Source organism: Pogonomyrmex barbatus, unplaced genomic scaffold, assembly GCF_055798465.1.
Source record: "Pogonomyrmex barbatus isolate J1 unplaced genomic scaffold, ASM5579846v1 scaffold11, whole genome shotgun sequence".
NCBI lineage: Eukaryota > Metazoa > Arthropoda > Insecta > Hymenoptera > Formicidae > Pogonomyrmex > Pogonomyrmex barbatus.
Genome location: NW_028297107.1, coordinates 6,398,494 through 6,425,408, shown reverse-complemented (window position 1 = coordinate 6,425,408; position 26,915 = coordinate 6,398,494). Strand labels below are relative to the sequence as shown.

At 36.7% G+C, this 26,915-nt stretch overlaps 3 protein-coding genes and 1 long non-coding RNA gene across 8 annotated transcripts; 2 read left to right on the top strand and 2 right to left on the bottom strand.

Moving 5' to 3' along the window:
• Positions 1–121: 121 nt before the first annotated feature.
• Positions 122–13,677, bottom strand: LOC105426495 (uncharacterized). 2 transcript variants are annotated; one of them, XR_016137967.1, is made up of 6 exons: positions 13,538–13,677; positions 12,392–12,919; positions 11,783–12,247; positions 11,473–11,645; positions 5,400–7,780; positions 122–5,307 (listed from the first exon to the last, which is right to left on the bottom strand). It is a non-coding gene; the product is annotated as an uncharacterized LOC105426495 (long non-coding RNA). The 2 variants fall into 2 exon arrangements; XR_016137968.1 differs by having other exon boundaries at positions 5,535–7,780.
• RhoGAP15B (RhoGAP_ARAP and RA_ARAPs domain-containing protein RhoGAP15B) lies at positions 6,439–16,900 on the top strand. Its single transcript, XM_011637748.2, has 13 exons — positions 6,439–6,578; positions 8,501–9,290; positions 9,506–10,602; positions 11,019–11,177; positions 12,034–12,223; positions 12,809–12,941; positions 13,565–13,804; positions 14,071–14,283; positions 14,412–14,833; positions 15,048–15,287; positions 15,586–15,788; positions 15,871–15,912; positions 16,085–16,900. Exons 2-13 carry the CDS (start codon positions 8,571–8,573, stop codon positions 16,221–16,223), a joined length of 3,798 nt encoding a protein of 1,265 aa, XP_011636050.2. The 5' UTR covers positions 6,439–6,578; positions 8,501–8,570; the 3' UTR covers positions 16,224–16,900.
• Positions 16,800–20,529, bottom strand: LOC105426493 (RAD51 recombinase homolog spn-A). 2 transcript variants are annotated; one of them, XM_011637745.3, is made up of 3 exons: positions 20,356–20,529; positions 18,265–18,484; positions 16,800–18,148 (listed from the first exon to the last, which is right to left on the bottom strand). In XM_011637745.3, exons 2-3 carry the CDS (start codon positions 18,349–18,351, stop codon positions 17,213–17,215), a joined length of 1,023 nt encoding a protein of 340 aa, XP_011636047.1. In that variant the 5' UTR covers positions 18,352–18,484; positions 20,356–20,529; the 3' UTR covers positions 16,800–17,212. The 2 variants fall into 2 exon arrangements, with proteins under 2 accessions (XP_011636047.1, XP_011636046.1); XM_011637744.3 differs by lacking the exon at positions 20,356–20,529 and adding an exon at positions 19,519–19,651.
• Neurochondrin (neurochondrin) lies at positions 19,678–26,876 on the top strand. Of its 3 annotated transcripts, none has more exons than XM_089070905.1 (3): positions 19,678–19,961; positions 20,929–20,933; positions 21,199–23,982. In XM_089070905.1, the coding sequence occupies exons 1-3, from the start codon at positions 19,830–19,832 to the stop codon at positions 23,435–23,437; spliced, it is 2,376 nt and encodes a 791-aa protein (XP_088927031.1). In that variant the 5' UTR covers positions 19,678–19,829; the 3' UTR covers positions 23,438–23,982. The 3 variants fall into 3 exon arrangements, with proteins under 3 accessions (XP_088927031.1, XP_088927030.1, XP_011636048.2); XM_089070904.1 differs by lacking the exons at positions 20,929–20,933; positions 21,199–23,982 and adding exons at positions 24,690–25,173; positions 25,271–26,876 and having other exon boundaries at positions 19,717–19,961; XM_011637746.3 differs by lacking the exon at positions 20,929–20,933 and having other exon boundaries at positions 19,820–19,961.
• The last annotated feature ends 39 nt before the right edge of the window (positions 26,877–26,915 follow it).

Below are 26,915 nucleotides of genomic sequence, written 5' to 3'. Positions count from 1 at the left end.
AAGGTATACGATGATGCGAGGTTGAAGCTGCATAGGGCATGAGATTTCACTCTTCCGGCACATTTTGACTTTACATTCGAACACACTACATCTGAATTTGCATTTATTTAATATTAAGTAATTTTTTTTTTTTTTAATTGAATTTATTGTCTTTGTTACTTTTACGTTCAACAATTGAATTTTTACGATCTCATGTTATCATTGTCGATAATGATCTAGAAATATCGCGAATAATGAGTAATCATTCCGTGCCAAGTAGTATAAATTTTGAAGTAAGCCGTAATTACGAGCGAATGTGATTTAGATTTTAATTAATTATATTACATAATTATATATATATATTAAATATTAAATTATATTTTATCTTTTAGGTATATATGGATGACTATTATAGTAGCCAAGATTACGATTACGCGTGGAAATCGGTGAAAAACATTTATTCCGGATTATATTATGATATAGGCCCGAAAGCAGATGGTTTAACATATACCGGGTGTGCGCACTCGATTTACTCGACTATGCCGAACAAAAGATCATGAGTTATACATGCTGGTATACGTGCTATTTTGCTTTTGATATATATATAGGTATCGGGATATTTTGTATTCGTAAAACGCATTTACGACACTCCATAATACAGCGGGTTTCTCGATGCGACTTTTTATATACATGATTTTACACAAAACGCTACCTTTGACTGCTGAAGAGGACGATTTACTTTTTCCATTTCTTCCGCGCATATCTACAAGTCGTTTCGGAGATATGCCGAACGTATTAGCACATTCAGAATATTTATATCGCAAAATAGTTTATCGTCGCGCGTTGCGACGCGCATGATTTATCTATATCCATAACGAAAGAGATTTCTTGTTAATTATACGTCCGCATTTAGCGTGACTGGCTCCGTCCGCCGTTAGTATTTACTTGGAGTAATTATTTATTTTTTATTTCGGTCGAAAGATCATGGCACAACTCGAATAAAGCGTTCCGTTCGTTGTACATCAGGAAAGCCGTCGCGAAGTATCTATTTGTAATAGAAATAAAGAAAAGTTCCGCAGAACGGATTTGCGAAATAGGCGCGAAATTTCGTGCGACTGACACGTTTTCTGACGTTTTCTCATAATTCGCGAAAACGTGGTTTTCCCGATGAGCGTGCGCGCCTAACGAGAACACCTCATTTTATCGTATCGTCCGAGCGATTCAGTCTCAGGTGTTACCGAGATTTATTCGCAATTATAATTACGAGCTCATAACTGATAAGCGCCGGCGCCATGCCGATATTACGAACAAAAAAGAAACTAAATGCGTGCCAAAGTGACCCCGATTATAAGGGGATGAACGATGTTTTACGGAAGGAAGATGCGTGAGGGGAAGCTGCTTCAGATGAGAAAACCAGCGATCAGATTTCTTTATCGTTTGTGGAAAATTGCAAAACTCAATTTCGTGCGTTCTAAATTTTTGATCTGTTTCATTGACGGTGTCTCAGGTATTTTTATTTAAAAAAAAACACAAGATATATATATATATATATATATATAAAAATAATATATACAATACTAAATATATTAAAGTGTTTAATAAGTAAATGTAGAGATAACGTCAACATTTTTTAATTACGTTATTTTAGATTCATTTTTTAAAAGAAATTTTTTTGTTTCTTTTTTTTAAGTTTTCCTTTCCCTCTGAGAAGTTTAAAGATGCCACAAAGAGTTTTATGAAAGTTCCCAAATATAAAGATTTGAGTCTGATCGTTCGTTTCCACATCGGATGCGAGCATGAATAGTTGTTACAATCTTTTAACTGTTGAATTTTTGCTGTAGCAGTAAGTGTCTTAACGTATACCTTATATAAACTACACGATAATATATTCTATATTAATGTTTCTTAGATTTAAATTTAACATATATATCGGACAGACGTGTCTACGACAAATGTCGTCGCCTGTGTTCTCTTAAGTGCGGATTGAAATGCTCTCTTAAGTGTTCGTTGTTGAAATCTATGAAAGTCATCAGTTATTTACGTCATCGCCGAGATCTTATGAGAGAACGGGTTAAGTGTTTCAATGCGAAAATATTGACCTTTGACGATGACAATGTTGTTGCTTAAAATCAGTAGCATTTATTGAAAGTAAAACATCTTGAGCGGAATTCACTAGGATTTTGTTTGTATTTGTATAACTGTAATTATCATATTGTTTTTAGAAAAAACTGAATAGCATTAAAAAAATGTCATTGTATAATTGGACATTAGTAGGTTTTCTCTTTCGATATAATAGTTGCGAGGTGACGAAAAATTTGTCGAAGAATGTCCGGCCGGTCGTCTTAAAAATTAATACAATCTAAATGTGATAATATATTTGCTATTAAATTATGACATAACGATTATATTATAATTAACTAACACCGCGCGAAAACGTATGAAGAACAAAGAGAGTTAAGCAATTTTAAGAGTCCTATCGAACGATGATGATGTTACAAGGGTGATCTGAATATTCGCATTCGCAATGACATTTTTTTCTGTATTTGATCGGCTGAGCGAGTACAAAACGATTAGAAAATCGACATTGTCGAAATCTGATCGAAATTAACACGAAACAAATATGTAACTTTTTATAAATTAATTCTTTGCGCCAATTTAATTTTTCTGTCATTTCTCTTCATGTCAAATTTTATTATTAAGTTTTAAAAATAATTGAAAACATAAATGACATTCCGTAATAAATGTAATTTCCATAATTTATATGTTCCCTGAATTATATGTATCAGTTTGTTTTCTCAATATCATTACATATTTCATCTGCATATGTTTAATTTATAAAGTTTGACCAATGACGCTCAAGCGCAAAGAATTAAAAGTGAACAAATCACGTCACCCTTGTTAACTTCGGCAGGAATTCGAATAAAAGTGTGAAGCCGCGTTTTGCTTGCCAAAAAATAAAGACTCTTGCGCTCTACGCATAATATATACACACAAATATATAATTATATAAATGTACGTGTATGTGTGTGAGTGTGCCTAAAGATTTTTTCCTCGGATTAATCTCTTAAACTTTCTATGTCATTATCTTTCTCTCTCTCTCTCTCTCTCTCTCTCTCTCTCTCTCTCTCTCTGTCTCTTTATCCTGTATCCTCTCAAATCACATGTTGCAGTCGTAAACGATTTCGAAAAACTATTATTGTAGTTTGACGATTTCGAATTACATGGCAGATTCACGATGCCTCGTATCCGTCGCCATGTGCCCGGATTAATGATTAAAATCCTCTTATCGATATACATAATATTAATTTTCAATTTGATATGATACTTCGTCCGTTAGGACTGTAATAATCTGTAATACATACAAATATTACAGAATTGAAAGCTATTCCAGTTGCATGACTTGAAAATTCATTATTATTTCCGCTACAAATATATTTGTCAATATAATTAGAATTTCTATTAGAAACAGAATATTTTTTTATTTACAAAGTAGATTGGTACGGGGTGTCAAGAAGCTATTATTAATTTGGATAAAAACGAAGAGAGGAGATTGAATCGTTTATCTCAGCTCTTACCCGATAAGTCTTACAAAACCTTTGTTTCGATTAACTGTCAATTAAGAACAATATGTCAATATAAAGATATGTCAAATTAAAGATTTGCTTTTGTTGTGCACGGACCAATTGTCTTATATAAAATCAAGCGAGAAAAATACTGCTCAATTAAAAATCAATTACGACTAAGTATTTTCTTCTCTGTAGAAATTGAAAAATATATGTATAAAAAGATAGATACAAGATCACACAATTTTCATTTCCAGTGTAAAAATTTAATGCAATATTATCGGTTGAGGGCTGATCGCATTGTTTAACGATTGTCTCTCTGTGTTCCAACATAATAGTAGATATTCCATCGATCGTTCCTCTTTATAAATATGAAAAAAAAAAAAAAGAAAACAGTACGCAACGCAACGCAACGCACGCACGCATGATTCCGACTCGAAACCGCGAGCGATCTCACTCTTTTCTGCAAAGTATACGAAAGTAAACGCGCGTTCTAATGTTTGCCTCGTATCCTCGAAAAAAAAAAAAATGGAAGGCAAGAAAATCGGAGGCACTCCACACACCAAATACTCGCCTACGAACTCGCGCTTGAATATTTTTTTACAATTTTATGGCCTAAGCATTCGGCGTCGTGCCGAAAATGTAGGTACTCTTTACGGGTTTGCGCGATCGACTCGGATCGATCGTGATAAATTAATCTAATGACGATAAGGGGGATTAATATAATAAAAGCGAGTCGCTCCGCGGGAATATAATTTTTTCGTGTGATTCTCGATAATGATAGTATCGATGATCCTGGAAATCGTTCGCGAAAATGTTATCTGACAGTAAACGTTTTTTATCTCTCAAAATTATATTAATTATATTTATTTTCCTTTCTTCATATATTCTGTCATTCTGGATTTTTTTCGTTTTTTTTCTCTTTTTAATTATTCCTTTGCAAACAAAGATCATGAGCGAAAGTTAACGGAAACATCTCAACCGTTGCAGTTATCGTCCCAAAACGTATTATTCTACAAGCAAGTTGCAGTTTTTAAATCCGCGATGCATCTTATTGAACATTCACCAAGAGATCATCGGCAATCATTTCGTCACGCGTTTATTATGTATACGGCTGCTAAAACATGCATGCGTGCGTGCGTGCGTGCGTGCGTACCTGTTTATACGTAACGATCAATCTTAAGAAACTAATTAACGAATAAATATAGTTAAACTTGTCGTCACCATTGTGATTTAAGATAGTAGAGATACCCGCGCAAGTTCCTCGATGGTGCAGGTGCAATCGATGATGCTTTGTTCAGATATTAAATGTCATCACGCAGTTAATTTAACAGAATCAATGAATGAAATGATTTGTACAACATCGCGGCGCAAAATAAGCTGCCAATTAACAGATAAAAATTGTATTTTCACATAAATGAAAATATTATTTAATTTAAGACTAAATAAGTATTTATATCTTGTTTCTTTGCATTATACTCTGTTTATCAAATCTGATATCAAAACCTGTTTGTGCATTTCTATTTTTTACTATTAATCTAAAATCTTATAAAACGATATATTGTATAACTTGCATCTGCATAGAGGACTCTCGCCGGGAAAACGTTTACCTGTTTGTATGGCCAAAGTCGTCATTTGTCTTTGGCACGATAAAAGTCTTAATAAAGGTTTCATTAAAATATTCTTCGTAGAACAATATCTCTCCTTGTCCATTTTATTGAACTGTCCATATCTCACGTGGCATACGCAATTTCTCTTTGTAAATCTGTAAATTACATACGCTTTGTAAATACAATATCGATTTGAGAGTAAGATCACGGACACTATTAATTATTTTGCATTAATATAGGATTTTACATATCTAACAATAAGTTCAAATCAAAGATCCTCCCATGTCTATTTTAAAATTAATAGATTTTCACACATTCTGCGTTACGTGATTTTCTATAAACAGTTTAGCTATAAAACGAATAACATTCCACGTGCAGTTACATCGGCGGCCGCTGCAATTGATGCCAGTGATGGCGTTGGCCTGCTCCCCTTCCCCGATCTCTTTCCACCACCGAGTGGAGCAACAGCGATGGCTGTGTGGGCGACGGAGAGCGGAGCCGCGTCAGTGCAAAGGCACGAGCTGCGCTGCCAGGTTTGAAGACGACGCGACGCGTCGTCGTCGCTCGGCCCCATTTTATCTTATCGTTTCTCACATTGTTTTTATCTTTACGTACGTGAACGTCGGTCGTTTTACATGAAATTTAGAAAATTTTTGGAGCCGGCAATCTAGCTTGAATATCCCAAAAATGTATTCTGAAATGCGCAGCTCCACGAGGAGGAGGAGAAAGGAGAAGGCCTACGGTCGCAAACTGTGAAACCTACGGTCGCATTCGCTCATTGTGCCTTTGTGTGCATGTGCCCGTCAATGTGCGTGTGTGTGTATTTCTACGATGGAGCTCGCGCGCGCGTCTTTCTCCGCTCGTTGCCGCGCGCGCCAAGTGTCTCTTTAACTCATTAATTCTCTCGCGGCCAGCACGTACTAGGCTCTTATTTCTCGTAAACCACTCGTCTATATCCTGAAAATTTCCATCGTGTTAAAAAAACAATCCAAACAATTAATTATCTAATGTTTTTAGACTTCAAGGTATAGAATCGACATTTATTTTTACAATTTTATGAAAAGTGGATTGTCAATTTTATCGTACCTTCTATGATTCATTCGTGTAGACGCGTAAAATTTTACGTTGATAAATACGAAGGGAGAAATTGCAGACAACGTATGTTTAACAATGAATGAGAACGCAAGTAATGAGTCACGTGCTAATGAAAAGAAATAGCGTGAACCCACATCGTGAACGGAATATAAATGAATGATCGAGAAACAGATCCCGCACATAAGTTTCAAAGAAACTCCAAAAGAAAAAAGAAACAAAATGTTGTGATTTTTTTTTACGTGAGTTTACTGCGTGCAAACGGGAGTGGTAATTTGAGAAAAGAAAGAAACGCAAGAAGGCACAACTGGTCTGCGACAGTGACAACGACAAGGTAGGTTTTTGACCTGTCACTAACGGGGAAACAGCGGAACTTCCTCCTTGCGGCTACCGTGATTCTTCAAAGTACTCGATTATACACCGTTCTGAAAGAGGAAATATATATAATTTTTACTCGTACGAAGGACGTGCGAAAGAATCTACAATTCTTATTTTTATCTGTCAAGGTAATGCCATTGGTTCTTGCGCGCGGAAAACAAACTCCTTGATCATAAGCAAGACGCGAAAGCAGACGTTCACAGGTGTTTTTGAGAATAATTAATGTGGCAATGTGTACCAAGTGACGCATTTTCCAGAGTTCCATTGTGGAACTCACATGATGTGCCAATAATTACATATTGATGCGATACTTTCTAAACGTTTCATAACGAGTTTCCGTATAGCAAATCGGTTCTTATAAATGTCTTTTTACTTAATCGTATAATTTATTATCTATAAAACAATTTTTTCTTTCTTTCTGATGCGTAATATCAATCATATTAAATAAAAATCTCTTTGGAAAATTATCAATTTATTTCGTATATCATTAAATCGCCATTAAAACTCTTATTCATTTTACCTCAATTTTTCATCTGTTACTTCAATATTACTCTCTCTATTAAGACATTTCCTTATCTCGAGGAAGTTTTGACTTGTTAGAAGATAAGGAATCGCTTATCGTCTATACCGTAGATCTGACGAGCGATTCAAGAAGCTAGTAAATCTAACGATTAATTGTGAATCATGATTTTCGTTGAAACGAACGCGTCAGATACGCCGCTGCTTCATTTCTACGAGTCCTTATTCTATACTTTTCTCTCATGTTTTCCTTTAAAAAAAGAAAAAAAAAATTAATAGATAACACACGTAACTATAGAAAACCGTAGAAAACTCTGTATTTTAAATTTTTATTCGAGACTTACGAGATTCATTCTTTCATCCCTCGTATAATCGTTTATTTCATTTTAAATGCGAAAAGTGCAATCAAAGGTGATAGACATAAGATGCGATAATGCTGGATGTCTAGCATGAAATTACAGCATAGATATGGAACGATGTATGCGATATGCACTCGCCGCTTCAGTTGAAATAGCAGCCGGAAACTATGGGCGTCGGTATCGGCTTTCGGAATCGTGACTCATCCTGGGACAATTTATAATTTCCTTTCTGTTTGCGTCGCTCGTTTGTTTTGTCACGCGCTCAACAATTTGATTAATCCTGAAAGCGAATAATAAAGAGAGGCCCGATTAATAACGACATTATGAAAACGCTCGTTCGAGAATCTCTAGAAAGCGCTTCCCTTTGAGAGAACTTGAATTTCTGATAATAGAAAAGCAGAGTAAATATGCAGAAAAGAAAGAAAGAAAATATGTAAAAGTATTATGATAATATAATAATATGTAAAAGTATTATGACTACATGTGTATATTGTCCCTATCTCTGAAAAATGTATCTTTCAGTGATATGATAAGTTTAGTCATCAGCATAAAATTAGAATACAATTGGATGCGCTGATATAAGCAACTACTACTAGAATGTAGATTGAAGTCTGTTATATAGATTTGCAAAACGCAAAATTATAATATAATCGGCTTGATAACTTAGCGCTAAGCACCTCGCTGAACCAACCGTTTATGCCTTTGTCCTTATATCACACTGTGTATGACAGTCTATAACATATATTAACGCATACTGGTGCATCCAATTAAATTTGTTATTAATCTCACAGTACAATTTAAACAATGAGACAAAAATGATTTATGTATCATAAAGATATATTGTAGAATGTTTAACTTGTAGCACAAATGCGGGATTGTTAAATATAACGACTACTAACTCTGTTTAAGTATATTTAAATAACTCGCATCAACTGAAGAAAAGAATCTCCCATTCAAGCTTGCATCATTACGAGAAGTCAGAGGAACTTTTATGTCTTAGGTTCAATGGGTTAACGTCGAGGAGTACGTAAAGTTCTTTTACCGGAGTGACCGTGAAAGACACAACTTCCATGATGGAGGTGAAGCCGATACCGAAGCCGCGATCGGTAATGACTGAGAACAAACCGATACCGGCGCCTCGGAGAATCTTGCCGACGACTACTTCGCCAACGGCTCGGTCCTATAGTCCGACCAGCGAGTCTAGCCAATCTGAGAAAAGTGACGATTTGAAGTCGACCAGCGGCAACGAGAGCACTCGCAGCAACCACGAATTTTTCCGCAATCTCAGCACGAGCTCGCGTCAACTCAAGGACGAAATCTCAGAAAAGATGACGGTGAAAGGACGTGCCGTTATCTCTAGCACGCGAAACGCCAGCATTCGACTGGAGAAATCGGTGAAGAACCTATTGACTCGACGGCTGTCATCCGTAAACCAAGATGACGTGGTCAACCAGAGCGGTGTCCAGAAGAAGCTCAAAGATCCGGTTGAAGAGGACAGATGCGTATCCATGCCAGCCGATAATATCTTCAGCAGCATTTCGTTTTACAGTCCTTTAAGTGGCAATCTGAGGAGCGTGAAGAACGAAGAAGATCTGTCCGTCGGTGGTAGGCACAGCCCGCCGCCTCCGGTTTATCCGCCACCTCCGCTTCCGGACGAGTCTATCTATGACGAATTGCAGTCCGTCACATCGGGAAGTAGCGGTCGATACGACACACTCAGTTCCACGGTATCCGACAAGATCGAACGGGACTTTTCAGATTTCAACGTCCTCAGTTTCGCACGAAATCAGGTAAAATTATTTTATCTTTTTTTCTCACTCTCCTCTCGTGACTCTGCAATGAAAAATTATTATTGTCATTCTGATGCTATTATTTTCAATTATCGGCAGAACCGATTTTGCTTTTTTGTCAAAATTAAGATGCTAATAAAAATTAAGATTACTCTGTTTAATGGATAAGTAAATAAATAAATTTTATCTTCCTTACATCTTTCCTCTTTACAAAGGCTAGCGATTCGGACCAGAGTTTAAACTTATCCGACGTCAATGTAAATTTACCACTCGACAAGTCTGAAATCTCCGTTAAAAGACTATCGAGATCTGACTCTTGGACCTTTTATGATACAACACCTGGTATGAAAACTGAGAATATCGATGAAGTGGACAGAATATCCAGCGTAGAAGAGGAAAACTTGGAGAAATCCCTCGAGAGAAAAATTTCACCGGTGGATCGAACTTCTTGCGCGTCCATCGAAAGCCACGCATCTATCCAGAATTCTCTCTACGAGAATCTATCACCGCCGAAAATCGATTGTCGGCAACAAACGACAACGATTCCTTCGGATACTAGAGTACAGAACAGCAAATCCGTGCTCTTCGAATTCGATCCATTTGCAAAAACGTCCGAGGACGAAAATGTTTATAGCAATTACGAGAACAACGATCTGATGCTGTTGGAGACTTTATTAGCTACAAATGATTCGCCCGACAGCACGCTGGAATTTCGCGAAAGTGCCAAGGAGGAGCAAGAGGAGGAGGAGGAATTAATACATCCTGGCATTAGTTTAATACCCCCGGAACCACCCAAGAGATTTGATTCTCTCCCCAAGAACGAGTACGACGTGGCGGAAGGTATAGAACAACCAGACAAGGTTCAACCCTCGAGCAAGAATCCACCTCTCTTACCGAAGTTGGCGCATTTAGTGACTAAGAAACAACCCGCTGTTCCTCCCAGGAAACCTTCTAGGGGTCCCGCGCTTCCTCAACCGAATGCGAGTACGATCATAGCAACGACGACAACGACAACAACAACGACGACACTTGCCAATAATGAAGAAAATGTTACGAATCCTATGTCGGGAACATCGAGACTTACAGAAGATTCTCGCAAAGTGAGTGTGATACAGAAATTGAAGAAACTGCGACAGGACTCCACAGTGCAAGCTATCAAGCCTAATGTGATCAATTTCGTTAAGAGTAGTAGTAAATTGTTATCCAGGACTCGCGAACACATTGGTGAGTCCGGTTCGAGGTCACTACGAATGGAGAGGCCGAAGGTGAATGCTCCGCACAATCCGGTCACACACAGGGGAATGGTATATAGGTAGGGGCAATGCTAACTTAAGCGTGAAACATATTTCACGAGCTTCCGATTCCAAAAATTTGTTTTACGAAGATAAGATGAACAGTTGCTTAATTTATTTTTAACAATCAGATCAATCGAGATTTAGAAAAATTAAGAAATATTCAGAAAATATTCAACGAAAAACTTTTCTCGTAACTTCTAAATTTAAAATTATGCCACTTTAAAAGTTATTATCGTTAAACATTTTTAATAAGTGTTTAATACAAAATATATTAAAAAGATATATATATGTATATAAAATATTAATAAAAAAAGATTTCGAAAATTTTTCTTAATAATCCATTGTGATTTACTTTGATGTTTAGTCATTTTTTTTAAGTAAACGACTGCATTGATTAAAAATATTAATTAAAAATATTGTTATTTCTCCGAAGGCCTGGAATGGGTATCGAAAGGGCCAAGGATCTCGTACCGAGAGCAGCAGTGTTACTCGATCGGAAATTATCGTTCTACGCTGACAAGAGCATGTCTACACTGAAAGAGGTCGTCGAATTAGAGACAGTGCACAGTATTCATCTGCTTCAGGATGTTAAGTGAGTCTATTATTTTACTGCATAAACACAATATGTGTCGTATAGATTGTAGCAATTTGGAACATCTTTTATGCGTCTCATTCTGCAGAACGAGAATATTTTTGTTCAATTATTATTCAATCATCAAAATTATTTTATGATTTTATAATATAGAATAAAGTCATCTCTTAAAATAAACCTATTTATTATACAGGAAAATTCAAATATCTCACATTTTTTTCGGCTACGAATATTGGAAAATATAATTTCAATTTAAATTCAGTAGCTTATCATTGGTCATAATAAAGTGACTCACTCGTTTGGCATACATTTATAATGATCCAACTTCAAGTGTTAACGCCGGACAACCGTTCCCTCAGGGTTACAGCTCTCTTTCTCTTTTATTCTACGAGAAAGGTCTCAAGGTCCTCTTTGTTAAGCGAGAAGAAAAGAATTTCGTGAGAGAAGATCGTCTTTTTCGAGTGTAATCTGTGATAATAATTAAATTAAATATATATTATAAATATATAAATATCACAGATATTTTAAAATATTATTCAAAGTAAAATAAAAAATATAATTTATATAATACAAAAAATATATATAATTATATACAATTATATTACATTGTATAGATATGCGATGATCAGCTCTTCTAGCAACTTTTTCTTAAGAAATCATCAACTACTGGTATAACAGCGTGATCCTCAAATGCGCAGTTTTCTTCGCCTCATGCGTCGACGCGTTTAATCTGTATTTAACGCTATGTATCTTTCCTTCCCTTTGACTCATCATACGATTGGCGCATCATATGCGGCTAGCTCGTCAGCTGGTCACTCGCGATTATTTGATGAAGGTAATTTCGAAATGTATGTAGAACCATGGATGGCGAGACGGTGCATTGCGTAGCGATTAGCACTGCTGGCAGACCGAGTGTGCATATTTTCTACGCGAAAGGTGTCGCCGAGAGAAGAATCTGGGCTCAGAGAATCCTCGAAGCGGTCACGCCGATCTTTTCCACAAAATACACCGCCGAATTCACCAGGGCAGGTTGGGCTTACTTAAAGGTATATATAAAAAGACAATATATCCTTTAACAAAAGAAAAATAATATTGTCACAGTTTTATAATAAAAATATCATAACTTCTTTTGAGTGTTACAATTGATCACTTTTGTATCTATTACGTGCTAATGTTATGTGTATTAATTTATTGTAATACATTTGCAAGCCTACCTCAGTATTTTAAGGTATGTTGAATTTAATATTTCTTTGTCAATATTATAATGTATTTATTAATGTATTTTTTTTCAATTATAATTGCGGATATAACAATTAGAAAATTATTCAAGATAGAGTCCTTTCATCATAAAAATTTGTAATAGTGTGTACTTGAAGGTTCCATTAGCCGTATTAATTTCGTCGCTTAATATCTTGCGAGATTCTAAATATAATGCTGTTAAAGTGTTTGCGACAGCGAAAACTTATATGCTTTGACATGCAAATTCTTCCTCTACAGTTTCGTCGGCATACTTCCATTGTCATTGGCAAATTGTTAAACTTCTTTCATCATTGACGGAATTTAAAAACATGAAACGTATCTTCTCTTTTTTTTTTCTCTGTACGATTATGATGTATATTATACTTCTTTAGGAAGGTGTAACAGGAACGTGGTTTCCGGCTTGGCTTCTCTTACAACAAAGAATGTTAATTTATACAAAATCCTTGGAATCTGCGTTTGCTGTGAACTTTGAGCAAGTGGACCTGCGGAAAGCACGCTGCATTGGTAAGTTATAAATAAAAATTTAAATATGTAATTCGAATCATTATAAATCTAAAATTAAACTCATAATATATATATATATATATATATATATATATATATATATATATGAGAATGGATAAAAACAAGCAATTTTTAGATTTACTTTAATAAATTAATCACTAAATGTTGCTAAGTTAATGTATTCTTTTTCCTTTTCTCTTATTCCTATTCATTAATCTGTGATCAATATCAATCTTGATTCAGCTTTAATCTTGGTTAAAATTATCGTGACCTAGTTACTTTTATAGCTGAGACGTAACCTAATTGCAATAATAAATGAATTCGGTTGTTGTCTTATCAGTGAACTCAAAGCGATATAAACTGATCGATTAAAAATATATGTATGTGTGAGTAAATGTGTGTGTGTGTGTGTGTGTGTGCGCGCGCGCGCGCGCACACACACACACACACATACACATCCATCTTAATTTGTAGACATATATATAATTTGCATGAATGTTGATATTATGTTGATATAGAGTATTAATATCAATATCGTTCGATAAAAAAAGTCATCATTAAATTACAGCTTAATAAAGTTCTTCTTATTAACGTACAAATTTATTGAAATTGCAACATTGCAGTACTGCGAGACCAGGAAGGGCCGATTGCCGGATGCGGTATCATTCCGATTGTAGTCGCGGATGCTGGAGGTAGTGGTGCCCTGCATATCGCCACATCTGGAGTTCACGAGGCAACCGCCTGGCGACATGCACTTTATCAGGCAGCTACCAACTGTGGTCCTGCCTTGGATCAACAACAAATCACGCAAGACAATGTGCCCGTCATTTTGGATAAATGCGTCAACTTTATCTACGCGCATGGTGATTAATGAATCATCATCTTGTATTATTAGAACTTTATTAACTTCATAGAATCATGTTCGAAAGCTGACCCATACTTGAGCATTAATTTTTCTATTTTCAAAATCCATTTTTGCCTGGAAGAATGAAAAGAGAAACTTATTTATATTTGTAGAATTATATATAATTAAAAAATGAGATTAATAAAATATTCTGTATATTAATTAAATTTCTCTATTATATTGTAATTCAATATATAATCTATTCCACATAATTTTATCTTTCAGGTATGATGACGGAAGGTATTTATCGTCGTAGCGGATCAAGCAGTGCCGTAGTGAAGCTACTGGAAGCTTTCAGACGAGATGCATGGAGTACACAGATCACGCGAAATTCGTATACGGAACATGATGTCGCCACAGTTCTTAGAAGATTTCTTCGAGATTTACCAGATCCATTATTTCCTCCTAATATTCATGATCGACTCTGTCTCGCTTCAGGTAACGAATGACTTGTTCAAAGTAAACTTTCGAAATATTGGTTAATAGTAGCTTATTTTAAAAGATTAATATTAACGTTACAAGAAATAATGTTGAAATGAAATAAAAATCTATTTCTGACTCTATAGAATCGATCAGCGAGGAAAATAGAGTAGCGACTTATCGGAAATTATTGTCCACTCTGAATCCGATAACGGCGGCGACGCTTCGTCGGATCTTGGCGCATCTTCACGGCCTTAGTCAACAGAGCGCCAGGAATCTGATGACTGTTGAAAATCTGTCGGCAGTTTGGGGTCCAACTCTGATGCATGCTGGTGAGAATAGCGCCGAGGAGTGGAACCGAGCAGAGACCAAAGTCATCGGTGATCTCATTAGATTATATCCAAAACTGTATCAATTGTCGCCAGCTGATCTGGCCAAGGAAGCGAAAATGCTGGAGATTTTGGAAAAGCATCACGTATCCAACAATGGATTGCGAGGTGCGCCCTCGGGAGATCTCAAGATCTGGATATACATTCTATCACCGAATGGAGAATGTATGAATGTCACCGTAAGGTTCTTCTTAAACTTCTTGTTTTCTGATATTAGTGAATGATTTCGTGTTGTATATTCTCTTATTATTGTATGCAATGAAGCAACAATGAAGCAAAGAAAAAGAAAAGAGTATTGATAATATTATTTTGAATTCCTGCCGATGCTTAAAACTTAGTCACAAGTTATAATCTTTCGTTTACTTATTTTTAATTAAATAATCGATTAACTAGATCGGACCTCAAAAGACTGCATTTGATGTGTGTCGTGAACTCGCTGAGAAAACTAACTTACCTCCTCACGAGTTATGCCTAGAAGAATACACGTTGTCTGGTGCGTTGGAGCGACCACTGCATCACAATGAACGTGTATTGGAAACAGCGGCGAGATGGGGTTATTGGGATACGGATGATAGGAAAGATAACGTCCTTGTCCTCAAGAAAGATCGGCTTTATAAGGACATTGTGCCTCTGGTGCGTATACTATTGAGAAAACAGATAACAATGGCATAAAATTCTTAATGTATCGTGTTGAAATTTATTATTTGCATATATATAGCGCAACTGCATACGCAAACCTTATCCCACGATCTAAATTTATAGTAGCAGAGCGAGTTCAAGGCCGTACAATGAGCTTTTATTAATAGATTCAAGTTGCATGATTCCAAAGGGAAAAAAGAGTTCTGCACACGCTACGAAGACAGAATATGATCCAATTGAAATTAATTATGTTTCTTCTCTCTCTTTCTTTCATTTTCTGTTCTCTGTGTAGGTAAAGCCGCCTATGACGATATCCGGAGAACTTAAATTCGCAGATACTAAGACGAAAAATCTGAAAACCTACCTCTTCGAGTTCAGCCAGGCAAAACTCTGCTGTTACAAAGACAAAGTATGTTCCGTAAAACTTCACGAATGGAAAATAGAAGACATCATTTGGTACTTGGGACATGAGCCTAAACGTAATCCACAAATGGGGTAAATATAGTATGAAATTAGACGTTACGATTTTAATAAGTTGTTTTAAAAAATACTTACTAGGATATTGCTTTTTTCATAGATGGTCCATCACATTTATCACGAAAAACAAAAAACCAACGAGGTAAAAATATCGCTTATTTCTATTAGATATATAAATAATAGATATATAAATTTATTATACATTTGTACTTAATAAAAAAATTATCTGTAACTTAATGAAAGGGATATATTTTAAATGCTTAATTATATTTTTGATAGAATGACTTTGATGTTTATCTTTAATTATCTTTCAGATGTAAAGATAGCCCGTATTTTGGGAATACTTTAGCGGGGACGTCCAAAGACGAACAGTATAGATGGTTAGCGGCTATGCTTTTTGGTGAATATCAATTAAATCTTCGACCATCAGCAGTGAATCTTATGGATCCATGATCGATGAAATTATAAGTCATTTAATGCCTCCAAAGTGATCGATAAGTGGTACTTTTCTTTATAAATCGTGTTACAGACTCTGAATAAATATAAAAACGTGTACAGTATCCCAATCGATTAGAGGAACTGATTAGTTTAATATTTTATAGCTTTTTAAAGCGTAGTATCCTGTAAGTCTGATCTCGTTTAACAAACGTTTATGTAAATTACGTTATGTAAATTCAATTCTTCTGTTACGAATTAATTAATCGGCCAATAGAAATGGTTAATTTTATTAGTTTTATACATTATACATTAATAATGCTGTGAAAGATTATAACTAATTGAATGAAATATTATCGTATAACATGCAATAATATGTCATTTATAAATAAAATAAAGCTAACGAGACATAAAATGAGAAAAACAAAAATTTTTTTAAATCTTTTTAACATAACATGTATGTGCACACATACTCGTGTTCAATAATATAATTTAAAAATTTTTTGTAATGTAGTACTATCTATGTTTACTTTTATAAGTTTAAATATTTTCGATTGTTTCGTATGAATTTTATAAAAGAGATATACCGTCTCGTTTATGAAAAATTATTTTTATTATGTATTATATTTATTAAAGTTTTCAAATACAAATGTAAAATCTTTTAAGAAAAATATATCAAGAGAACATTAGGAAAAGATTTGTACACATAAACTTTTTTTCTCAATTAATTAGAATTATTTGCATAGAATTTAGTATTATTCTTTTTTATTTCTCTTTAATTACTTTTTTGTTTTAATTGATATGTAAATTAACATTATCCTAACATGAGACTATTATTTCCTTAATTATCTTTATCTTAACAAATATATAGACTAATGGTATTTATGATATATAAGGCATATTTGTCAGTAACATTTAAAAGAAAAAACAGAAAGAAAATCATGTTTTATAATAATAATTTACATCATATTTTTTTCTGTACTGACTATTCAACTATTATAAAAAATTTATTCTTTCGCATCACCTATGCCGTCTGGATTTATGGCGAATGTTGCTTCACTTTCTGGTAAACACGGTGAATCATATATTTTACATATCCTAGTTTCTCCTCTACCTTTACGCAAATATAATCTTGTTGTGCTTGCATGTGCTAAGATGTGACCACCGATCGGTTTCTTCTGATCGCCACCAAACATGCTGGCAGCACCGTCAACTTGTGCAACCACCTGATTTGTTATAACAACGGCAATTCCGTGTTCGTCTGCTAGTCGTAACAATATTCTGAGAAATCTTCCTAGATGATTCTGTCTGGCTCCTAATTCACCCCTACCACTATAATCAGTTCTGTAAAGACCAGTCGCGCTATCAACTATCAGCAGGGCATATCTCGACTCTGTCATCATAGCACTGGCTAGCATTAGCAACTGAGTCTGGTGATCACTGTTATATGCTCTTGCATAAGCAACATTGTCGAGGATGGACTGTCCACTGATCTTGTATCTCTCGGCCACTGCTATCAATCTTTCCGGTCTAAAGGTATTCTCTGTATCTATGTAAAGACATTTTCCCTCTGCGCCACCCATACTAATTGGTAATTGACAATTGACGGCAAGTGTGTGACAAAGCTGAGATTTTCCCGATCTAAATTCTCCAAAAACTTCTGTGATAGAGCCAGTTTCTATTCCTCCGCCTAGCAATCTGTCCAGTTCTTTAGAACCGGTAGAGATGTAGACGATGTTCGCTCGTGTCTGATGTATCTCTGTGGCGCTTTTAAAACCCATCATGACCATTCTGGAAGCCTCCTGCAGCAGCTTATCCGCCTTAGCCTCGCTGATACCTTTAATCGCTACGAGATCTTTTTTGGTTGCATAAGCCACCGCTTCGACGGTATAATAACCGGCTTCTTGCAGTTTTTTGATATCCCCCGCCGTGATCCCATTTTTCTGCGTGAGAACAGGTAATGTTGACAGATACAAAACGAACGTGACAAACGTGTTCAAACGTGCACGAACCTGAGAGTATTAAATCATGCCAAATTAAATCATGTGTTATGACTTACCTCCAATACTTTGATCAGTTTTGCCGGAGTACAATCGTCCAAATCTTCATCGCCGTTGAGACTCACAGTCGATGCGGTCGCTTCCATTTTAGAAATACCGATGACGTGCCGAAAAACACTTCGCTTAAGGTTAATGACGTTAGAACTTTAAACTTGAACGCTCTTTTGCGCCAAAATGAAATGTGATGTCGTTGTGGCATGCGCGTTGAAGTTCAAGTCGCTTAAAATAAAGACAGCATTCGGATAAACATTGCCACTGAAAATCTATAATTCATGTCACGTATACCATAGATTTTTATCGCTGACAGTATATTGGTCAATTTGTTTACAGGAAATTGTCCAATCGTAGATCGGTATTCATAGTCAGTTCTTTTTGGCTAAACTGATTATACTAATTCACAGTTTATCTTTCTTTCTTATACTAGAAGAAGAAAGATAAACTCTGAAGTAGTGCAGCCAGTTTCAGTTAAAAAGAACAGACCTTTATATTTAAGATTGCTTAAATAAGCTCACACAGCTATCTTAGGCTCGATTGCACCAATGTTATTTTGAATTTTAAATATTTAATATATAATATGTGTCACGTATATTATGTATTAAGTCTCGCTTAAAGCCCAAATAATATTGGTGCAACCGAGTCTTAGTCCCGGTCTACAATAGATGATTTAAGTCTTAAACCATAAGAAGACCAATCATAGTTGATTATTCTCCTATTCTTCGACTATGATTCGTTCATTTCTTATGACTTAAGACTTAAATCTATTGTAGATCAACTTATTGGTTGAAATGTCATCTTAAGACGATTTTAAATATAAGAACTGACTATGAGCACCGGCCATAGTCAAACATTCTCACCATACGACTTGACTGTGATTTGTTTATGGTTATGATTATGATTAAAATTTTTGTATAAGCATCTTTTTTTTTTTACGTTTTAATCGGACTTAAATTACAAAGAATGTCATATTAGCATAATATACATACATTTACGTATTTCATGGTTGCGTAGATTTAGTGGCGCACCACTTTTATTTAGACCAAACAAAATTTAACGCAATAGATACATACGTATCTATACTTGCTATCAAAATTTGTGAGAATAAAGAAATGAATATATACTTATAATAAGGCACTATTCTTCTATTCATTATCGAATTTCCGAATATTAACAAATGCGGATGATTGTCATGTGGAGATTAGATTCATAATCCATTCTTACATTTAAAATCACGTTGAGTAAGCTTATGTGGATACCTTATTGGTTGAAATGTAATCTTAATTTAAGGTGACCTTAAATATAAGAATTTACTACGAATACCGCTCGAAATGTCCATTAGCACTCAGAGAATAATACAACCAATATGGCTGCCTAAAGCCATTTGCGCATATCTCCCCCCTCCCCCTCCCCCTCCTCCAACTTCTTGATTAACGTCATATTCCCGCGAATCGTAGCCAATCAAGTTTATTTTTTAGTTCGTGGTGCTGATATGTAAATTAATGAGAGCGCGATCGTGCGCACTCCTTGTGCATCCGATCGGCGCCGCTGTCGCAGAGGAATTGAGGGAATGGCGATGGAAGCTACGTTCTACAAGCGGCGTAATTCTCTCTTGTCCAACGCATCCCTGAGCGCGATCTTCTTCGACTTGGACAATACTCTCGTGGAAACCCGAAGGGCGGACAGTCAGACTTGTCGCAAGGTACGAAAGGGACTCACGTCATGAATTTAGTGACAATTCTCTTATCCCCCTCCCCTTTCCTTTCCCTTGATCACCCGGATCTGACCCCGTGATTTGTCCTCGTTTTTCGGAAAGCAGGATCGTGTCGCCGATCGAGAGGTCACGCGAGCGTATCTGCATGCCGCTACTCGCGATTAGCAACCAGCGAGCACTCTCCCACGACGTTCGCTCACTCTCACATCGCAAGAATAGAAATCTCTGTCGTTCCCCCCCTCCCCTTCCCCCCTTCCACATCCTACGTGTAATATGAGCCGACTCCCCGATATAGAGCTTTCTTTGCGGCGCGCGATGGCTATTCTCGGCGACGCATCTCCGCGTTCTCTCGTACGGATTCCCGCGATGGAACTGAGCATACCTCTGGGATTTTAGCGACTTCGTCTCGTTGCGCTTCCCGCGTTGCCGCATTTTTCTCCCGCAATGCGAGAACCCGTCCCGCCGTAGGCGCGGAAAAGTGCAAGAGAGTGCAGCTAATGCGGACGGACGGACGGACGGACGGACGTTGGCGACTCGTCGAACTCTGGAATGCGGCGCGAAGTCCCCGCGCGGAAGTCGAGAAGTCGCGAGGCGAATCGATATGTAGTCCCACGTCAGAGATTCGAGGAAAGTATTGTTTTCTAATCAACAAATTTTTTTTGTCGTAACGACGAGAGATTCATTCGCAAGACGAATGATATCTCGTTGCCGCTACGCGTCGTAGATGAGAGTAATCGATGTTATTATTGAACATGTTTAATGTTATTTTTCCGACATTTTTGATGAGGGATAATTGCGAGGTTGTCCGCGTCAATACGGAATTCCCCGATACGACGCTTCAAAGAGATACTTTTGACGAGCAGCTGCGAGAGTGGTAGACAGCCGCACGTGTTCCGCGTGCGTACGCGTCCGGTGGTTATTTTTGGCCATCGCGGTGAGTGTGTCAAAGGGCAAGGCTAGGTAGCGAGAGAACTTCGTTCTGGGAGCTCTGCCAGTTGGCTCTCGACTATGATACGTGACGGGCGGTGCTATAGCCGGTCCGACGCCTCCTAAAATTACACGATTTCGGAAATCCCATAACGTCGTTGGAACGTCGACGACACCGATACTGGGATAGCGATATCAAACATATATCGCTTTGTCGGTCTTCAACTTTGAGAGAAGCTCACGTTTTATATATATATATATATATATTTTTTTTTTCTTTTCTCTTGGTACGATCAAGCACTATGAGTATACCGGAGGGAGTTACAAAGTGCGTGGCCATACTAAAGGCGGTGGATACGGATTCGGAAAAGTTTGCCGCGCTGTTCATGGTTACCAAGCTGGTGAACGGCAAGGATTGCGATGCCGCCGCCAAGAAGATGCTCTTCGAGGCCATCGGAGCTAAGTTCCTCAAAAAATTGCTCGCCAGCACAACCGTCCCTGTAGACTGTCCACCACAGGTGTATAAATCGGTAGCGTTATCCATTCTCTCCGCGTTCTGCAGAGAACCCGAGTTGGCCTCTCATCCAGATATGGTCGGACATATTCCGGCGCTCTTGGAAATAGTGTCTCAAGCTGATGAGGATGCACCGGATGATATGCTGATTATCGTTAGCGAGGCTTACACCTGCCTGCAATGTATTGCGCAACATCCTCCTGGGCAGAGAGCATTGCTCGAGCAAAAAGCGATTCCGAAGATGTGCGATATTTACGCGGAAAAGAGCTTTCAGACGGATGAAGCTTTGAACATCTTAGTCACGTTAGTCAACACGTTTGGACCAGAGGCTTGGAATCTAACAGACACCGCGCCTTTCCACGCGATAATCAATAAGATAGCCTTAGATTTCGAAACAGATCATACGGAGAGAAAATTCGAGCTATGTACTATCCTGCAAGCTCTGTTACAATCCTGCAGAAAGGACGTGATAACCACAAACGCAAAGGAAGAATCTTGGCCGTTGAGCATTCATAAGGGTTTGAACGATATCTTGGGATCAAAAATAGGCAAGAAGCAGCGCGATCCAGCTTTGAAACTTGCGTCCGTGATGATCGATCTGTTGGGAGCGGATTGGGCCATGTCTGATAAAGAAAAACCAAAGATATTCTTTCTTTTGCTTATTCAGCTGGCGTCGATTGAGGTCAGGATGCAATTGGAGGACAAACAGCTCAAAGCTGTGCTTGAGAATGCTGATTTGATCACGGCTTGCTTCATTATTCTCGAAATCTCGATCGGCTACATCGTTACAGATCAACTTGATTTAGAGCAGAAGGAAAAGCAGTCTCTATACACAGCTCTAAAGGGCGCTTTTGCGGCTATTATCGGTCTGCTGAGCTCTGTATCGAAGATGAAAGCATTGACGAACGTGAAAGAGAAAATGTTCGTATGCGCCGTGGTTAGAGTCCTCACAGCTTGGATGGCACAAGAAACGAGCGCGATGCGTCCTCAAGTTTACGCCGTGTTGCCGTATGTATTGACGGTGGCTAACGATACCTTTTACGCATATCGAAACAGGAGACTAGCTGAAAAAGCCAAATGTAAAACTAAAGCGGACGAGGGACCATCGTCCGGAGAACCGATCGTTCACGAACCGATAAGCGAGACGGACATATTGAGATTACTGCTGCCCGCCTTATGCTATTTAGCTGTGGAAGAGCCCGCTAGGAAGATTCTCCTTCAACACAAGCAGGATGAAATTTTGTTCGAGTGTCTGTCCTATCATTGGACCATCGTGCATTATAAGAAGCCACCGGTACCGAGATCGGAGCGTCTGAAGCTTCTGCAAGATGGCAATCGCACGGAGGAGTTGGATACGCAGCTTTTAGAAGAGATGAAAGACTCCAGAACTGCGATGGTATCCATCTGCAACGTCTTGATGAACATTACCGTATTGGAAGCGAAACTGGTGGAGGAATCGCCTACATTCATCTCGCTGCTAAAATTTATTTACAATAATTTACCGGAGCTAAAGCAGATCCCGGAAAATCTGGTACTGCACGGTCATCTAGCGGTCTTAGGTCTGCTGCTAATGAAGCAACAAGCAAAACGCATCAAGAAGAACGACTTCTCGATATGCCGTTACATTCAAGCGACTATAAGATTCTTGTGGGATGCGTACATCATCGATGAGAGTAACGATCCTACCGAGCTGGTAGTCTCCATGTCTTACAAAGAACATTGGATGGAACTGATGGAGCTTTGGTTTTTGGGTATGCAAACGATGGCCGGTGTGCTACAAGTGATACCCTGGTTATCGCAATTCACAATAGAATCCGGCTGGGCGGAGGAAATCATAGAGACGTTGAAACGAGTAAAGATCGGTGGTTTGGAGCCGAACGTCAAGTCTGCCTTTGAAGACCTGCTGTGCCACTTGGTGAAGGCCGATGATAACGTCGCGTCGGTTTTGAAAAAATGCGGCGCGTTAACCGTCTGTCGAAATCATCGTATGATGGAGCTCGGAAAGCGTCTCTTCGGGGATTAAGATTGAACATTGAGAATATTAAGAACTGTATAGCTTCTGGATTTTTTTGTATTACGCACGAGCGATGTAAAGAAATTATTCAAAATTGTAAAAATAGCAAAAAGGTTAATTAAGGCGAGCAACTAATCGAAACTTTGTACAAAGAGCAGTTTTGTAAAGTAGCTTCTTTAGTATTTTGCGATTTAGATAGATTTATTATTTTACACGTCTCTTGGATATGATATTCGAAATGCGTATGTGCGCATAGTCCAGTGTATATTTAGACGGCATCACGTCTGGAAATAGTTTTCTGGCAAGCAAGAAAGTTAAGAAACGAATCGCTCGAAGAAACACACTTCGTAAATTACGGAGGTACATTACTCGTTCTTACATGAAGCTTTGATACGTATGTTCATTTATCAGCTATTATCGAGTGTGCTTCTATCACTTCGCTATTGCGGAAGCGGAGATTGTTGTATCGATGTTATTATGATCTTAAGATGCTTTGATGAAAATTTTGTAATGACAGAAAAATGCTTTCTTATTAAACGGAAGAATTTTGTAAACGTTCGCTTGATTTCATCACCATCATCCACTTTATCACTTTATGTGCCTAACATTCTTAATAAAATTATTTTTAACAAAGATATATGTTAAAGAAAGATTACTGGATAGAAAGAATTAATTTTGCGTAACTAACAGCAAGCTACATATGTATCACGCTCTTCTTCCAAGGATGAAGTTTTAATATCCAGAAATCTTTCAACTTATAGGGTTTGAAAATAACAAATGATGTTGTTGTTGTTGGCACAACTCATTTTGTTGTGATTACAGCAACGTCCGCGGGTGCCACTTCGAGTGTCCACTAATCGGCTCGAGTATTTCAATGAATCAATGCATTTTCTAGGTAATCATTAATAATGAATTAAGTGTCCTAAAGAATCCTTAACTGACCGCTATATCCTGTCGTCCTAACATCTTTGTTGATTAATGAATTCCGCATTCAATATTTATCTTTTCTCATTTCATTTTATATCTTGTTTATTAAAAGAAATAATTTTGTTAATTCTAATATCTTCTTTAACGAGAAAAAACTTTGCAATACAAGCAAAGTGATCATCCACAATTTATGCCTAGTTTTATTGAGTGTGGAAATCGTTTTCATCATTTCTTCTTTCATTTTCAGTTTTTCACTCATCGTCATTCTTTCATCACAAAATATATAATTATAATGAAAAAGAGCTGACGATTTTTATTGTACGTTTACCTACAGTTGACTGAGGAATTGACACGAGAGTATGGCATCCCGGAAGATGCATCTGCCAAGATAACGACCACATATCTGAAGCAATTTAGAAAATGTCCGGACAACGCGACTCTCACATTGGATGCTTGGCGAACCATCCTTTGGAGCAAAGCGCTAGGTCACAAGTATTCGCATCTAGCAAAAAAGATTTACGAAAGATGGCTCTATTTAAGATATCACTACATGATGTTGGCGCCGAGCACAGTTTCCATGCTGCGTCAATTCAGGAAGAAATATTTGCTGGGTCTAATTACCAATGGTCCATCGAACGCCCAGTGGGAGAAGATACACAAACTGTCGTTGGAGCAATACTTCGATGTTATCCTGGTATCTGGTGATTTGTTGTGGGAAAAGCCAGAAGCAGAAATATTTCAAAAGGCTTGCCATATTCTTAATGTGAGACCCGAAGAGTGCATCATGGTTGGCGATAAATTGGAGACCGATATTTTAGGTAGCGAAATTTATCTCATTTCATAACTATTTAGAAATCATATACAAATTCTAAAAATATTAGATTATAACATGAGTGAATTGTAAAATTGTCATAGGTGGGATCGAGGCTGGATTGTATGGAACAGTATGGATACCTACTACAGATAAACCTCGTCTCTCGGAAGACGATCCCAAGCCAGATTTTACAATAAGACATGTAACGGAACTTCTCCGCATATTGGAAAGAGGTCCAAACGCGCCAGAACTCGAAGACTGTTCTTCAAACGGATCCGACGGCAGTTAATGAGGAGACATCGTATTATTTATTTTTTTTTTTCTAATGCCATGAAAACCGATTCGATGCTTATAAGCATTTGTTTTATTAAGCAAGATTTATTAGATTTTTGTTGTATGTGTTAGTATTGTTTTTTTTTCTATCATATATGTTTCACATATATGGTAGCACTCGGTTGTAGGTATTTTGATATATTTACAATATGTTAGAAACGTTAATCTTTTTTCTCTCTCTCTCTCTCTCTTCTTTTTTTAAGTTTTTATAATTTTATTACAATCCATACTGTGGATGTCTTTCAAAATTTTTATGGAATAGTCCATCGAATATATATATATATATATATATATATATATATATATACAATATACTATATTTGATATAGTAATTTAAACACGAAAATGCAGCTTAAAACAAATGTAATTATTTTGATAATGTTATATATTAACATTTTATAAAACTTGTTTTAGATGACGAGAGAACCACCGCATGTTGTATTTATAGTTATTTAACGACTTATCGATTGATATCGCAAATAGATACCAAATGAGATGTTTTTCCTTTCAGTTACCTTTTTGAAGTTACCTTCTTGAAATTAAAATAACTGTAGTGTATCAGATAAGAAAGAGGGAAATGAAACTCATGTACAAAACGAAAAATGCACAAATAGAGCCAGTAGCTGTAGATAAAAGAACAAAAATGAAACGACAAAATATACAATGAGTTTTTATCGTTCATATAACTATGAAAAACTGCGCTGTAATATGTATTAAATAAGAATGTCCGCAAAATGTATTATATAAATGTATTATATAAATTTCCTATTGTATAAATGCATTGACATTTGTGTATATGTACATAGTATGCACAGAATGTTGGGTGTATACGATTACAAATGTACATGACATCTTTTTCCATGTATATTTTATCTCTGTTAACAATTCAGTATGTTGGAAGTTTTGTGAACCATAGATCCTCATATATAAATGTATTGTGAAATATCTAATATATAAAAAAAAATCTAATAGAAAAATATATATATCTATATATATATATATATACACACATACACACACACACACACACGAAATAAAATTTGCGCGTTTTCCTACTATCTATTTTATATATCTTAATTAAGGCTTAAATAAATAATTGCCTTGCAAATCATTTTATAATGTAAAGATACGTTTTTGTCTGGTTCTGGAGTTAATATCAAAATTCGAAGAGGATAATTAGGTGTGCGAATTTATCATTATATTCGGTTGACTCAGATTGACTGCTAATTCGATAATCGGATAAGTATTTGACAAGCTGCGGAGCATTAGTAATGGTTCGACATATTTGTATGTTCATGAAATGTAATCAAATAATGATGCGTTGAGAGGCACATCATTACAATAATAAAAATATATTTGTATTTTGTAATTCCACTTGGAGAATATTATTGTGTTACGTATATATAAATGTAT

What these genes read in the sequence shown, in the direction of transcription:
- RhoGAP15B (XM_011637748.2), top strand. Translation starts at nt 8,571, where the DNA reads ATGATGGAGGTGAAGCCGATACCGAAGCCGCGATCGGTAATGACTGAG. An exon ending in GCGGAAAGCACGCTGCATTG is followed by an intron (nt 12,942 to 13,564) that starts GTAAGTTATAAA and finishes GCAACATTGCAG; the next exon opens with TACTGCGAGACCAGGAAGGG. An exon ending in AAACGTAATCCACAAATGGG is followed by an intron (nt 15,789 to 15,870) that starts GTAAATATAGTA and finishes CTTTTTTCATAG; the next exon opens with ATGGTCCATCACATTTATCA.
- LOC105426493 (XM_011637745.3), bottom strand. Translation starts at nt 18,351, where the DNA reads ATGGAAGCGACCGCATCGACTGTGAGTCTCAACGGCGATGAAGATTTG. An exon ending in AACTGATCAAAGTATTGGAG is followed by an intron (nt 18,149 to 18,264) that starts GTAAGTCATAAC and finishes GTTCTCACGCAG; the next exon opens with AAAAATGGGATCACGGCGGG.
- Neurochondrin (XM_089070905.1), top strand. Translation starts at nt 19,830, where the DNA reads ATGGCGATGGAAGCTACGTTCTACAAGCGGCGTAATTCTCTCTTGTCC.